This window comes from Chinchilla lanigera, unplaced genomic scaffold (assembly GCF_000276665.1).
Source record: "Chinchilla lanigera isolate Chin_1 unplaced genomic scaffold, ChiLan1.0 scaffold00077, whole genome shotgun sequence".
Taxonomy (NCBI): Eukaryota; Metazoa; Chordata; class Mammalia; order Rodentia; family Chinchillidae; genus Chinchilla; species Chinchilla lanigera.
Window position 1 is genome coordinate 6,861,460 of NW_004955478.1, and position 2,484 is coordinate 6,863,943.

Genomic DNA, 2,484 nt, shown 5'->3' on the forward strand with positions numbered 1-2,484 from the left:
AGTCCTCAATAATATATATATATTTTTTTGGTCTTTTTGAGGCAGGGTCTCACTATGCAGTTCAGGCTGGCCTTGAGCTCACTTTGTAACCCAAGCTGGCCTCGAACTCGCAATGATCCTCCTGCCTCAGCCTCCCAAGTGCTAGGATTACAGGCTTGCACCACCACGCCCAGCAGTCCTCAATAATTTTTAATTTTTTTTTTCCTCAATAATTTTTAAGAGTGTAAAAGATTCAGAAACTGCCAAGTTTGTGAACCCATTTTTGGGTCTTCGGTGGGAGAAGAGGAAAAGCACAAACACAGTATTGTGACTAAGTTTGTGCACTTTACACAAATATTTATGGGACAGGCATTAATAATAAAATCGGAGTTCCTTCAAAGAAATAAGCATATGATGGGGTAGACACAGGAGTAACTAGGTCACCCTAGTACCAGATGATGCATGTTACAGCAGCACTGTTGACCAAAATCAGACACTTAACCGGCTCAGAGTCAAGGGAGACTTTCTGGAGAAATCTAGGAGAGCCCTCAAACACGACAAGCAGACACCAGAGAGGGTCAGTAGAGGGACTGACTGTCGTGGTAGGGAAAGAAGGTCTTATAAAGGCATAGGGTGAATCTCAACTCAAAGACAGTATTCCCTTTCCTACTAACAAAGGAACCACAAATTTATTTATTTTATTTTATTTTATTTTATTTTGTCTTTTTGAGACAGGGTCTCGCTATGCAGTTCAGGCTGGCCTTGAGCTCACTTTGTAGCCCAGGCTGGCCTCAGACTCGCAACATGATCCTTCTGCCTCAGCCTCCCGAGTGCTGGGATTACAGGCGTGCACCACCACGCCCGGCCGGAATCACAAATTTCAAAGTCAAGTTTTTCAAAGTCACTTCGAAAAATCAATCACCTGTTTGCCTGATGGGAATTTACTCCAATTCCGTCACGATAGTTAATGTTACCCTTTTCCAGAGCTGTAATGTCACATAGCAATCTGTACAGATAATTTAACTGAGGTATTTTCTAATATACCTTGCACATTGTTTACTAATTGCTTATTTTGATGGTTTCTCCGTAAAAACGTGCATAATTTATCTTCTCCCCATCCCATGTAATTATATGTTTATCTTCAGAAAGCAAATTTCTCCGAGAAATGAAACCTGTACAAAACTTACCCGGGAGACTCTGACCTCATTTTTTTCTTCAAACTACTTTGAAATTTTTGCAACCTGGGAAAAACTTCCCCGATGCCAAGGGAACAAGAGACCCAGTCAATCCATGCTTCAAAGTCTGCCAGGGCACTTCTGGAAGCTGGGGGCAAACAGGCAACTAGGAACCGTGCATGGTTTAGTTCACCTCAAGGAATGCATTATTTTTCTTTGGCATCCTGTGGAAGAAGGCAGGGAGTTTGCTGATTTTGCTGTTTGGGGTACTGTGGATGGATGAGCTCAGGAAGTAGTTTAGCGCTAAGCTACATCCCTGGACATTTATTCATTTCTGTGGTACTGGAGATTGAATCCAGGGCCTTCGCACTGTGCTGCATTCCCAGCCCATTTTTACTTTTTTTAAGAAAGTGCCTCTACACCAGGCGTGGTAGCACATGCCTGTAATCCCACCACTCCGGAGGCTGAGGCAGGAGGATCGTCGCAAGTTCGAGGCCAGCCTGGGCTACAAACTCAGCTCAAGGCCAGCTTGAACTGCATAGCGAAACCTTGTCTCAAAAAGACAAAAATGTAAAAAGAAAGCAAGCGTCTCAGTAGGTCACTAAATTGCCCGGGTTGGGCTCAAACTTTCAAGCCTCTGCCCCAATTTTCCACAATGCTGAGATTACAGGCCCCTAAGAGGGTTTTGTTTTTCATTGTTGTTTTGTTTTTCAATTCATTTATATTCGGCCACTCCTTAAACTCTTCAAATCTCCACAAACAGTCCGGGGGTACAGCAGCTCTCGTGGAACACGTAGGACTTCCCGGGACCTGGACCACATCCGGGACTTGCACATGCGCGTCCTCGAGAGGAGGGGTCTAGACGCACGGTCCAGGCCCCGCCCAGCCGGCAACAGGCGGCTCCGCGCGACCCTTTGGACCGGAAGGGGTCGCAGCGCCCTCCCGTTACCCATCTCGCTATCGCGAGAGAAAGCGCGAGGCCTGCCGGGACTGTGCGCGACTGGCCATAGGCGTGCCCAAAATGGCAGCCCTGGAAGAAGAGTTCACGTTGTCTGCGGTAACCTTGGGCGCGAGGCCGGACGGACTCCTAGGTGTAGAACAGACCGACAGAACAGACCATTTCCTAGTGACGGACAGGAGCAGAACTGTCATCCTCTATAAGGTGAGCGGGATTAGGAGCGCCTGGCTGCCGTGTCACCTCTTCCCGAGCCAGCGGTCGGAGGCTCGATTTTTCTCGCCGTTTCGGAGATTGAGCGTGGTGCTTCCCGGAGACCCGGATGCTCGGCCTGGGACGCTGAGCGTGGTGCTTCCCGGAGACCCGGATGCTCGG

The 2,484-nt window shown here is 48.0% G+C and overlaps 2 protein-coding genes across 6 annotated transcripts in view; one reads left to right on the forward strand and one right to left on the reverse strand.

Moving 5' to 3' along the window:
- Positions 1-1,743: 1,743 nt before the first annotated feature.
- Positions 1,744-2,484, forward strand: part of Nol11 (nucleolar protein 11) — a 28,347-nt gene continuing 27,606 nt past the window's right edge. The window contains exon 1 of one of the 2 annotated variants that reach the window (XM_013503234.1): positions 1,744-2,316. In XM_013503234.1, the coding sequence (XP_013358688.1) occupies positions 2,176-2,316 (141 nt within the window). In that variant the 5' untranslated portion in view covers positions 1,744-2,175. The remainder of the gene's footprint in view (positions 2,317-2,484) is intronic. The other variant, XM_005402157.2, reaches the window with a different exon arrangement.
- Positions 2,323-2,484, reverse strand: part of LOC102011202 (circumsporozoite protein-like) — a 759-nt gene continuing 597 nt past the window's right edge. For 2 of the 4 annotated variants that reach the window (XM_013503236.1, XM_005402156.2), the window contains exon 2: positions 2,323-2,472. In XM_013503236.1, the coding sequence (XP_013358690.1) occupies positions 2,349-2,472 (124 nt within the window). In that variant the 3' untranslated portion in view covers positions 2,323-2,348. The remainder of the gene's footprint in view (positions 2,473-2,484) is intronic. The other 2 variants (XM_013503237.1, XM_013503235.1) reach the window with 2 other exon arrangements.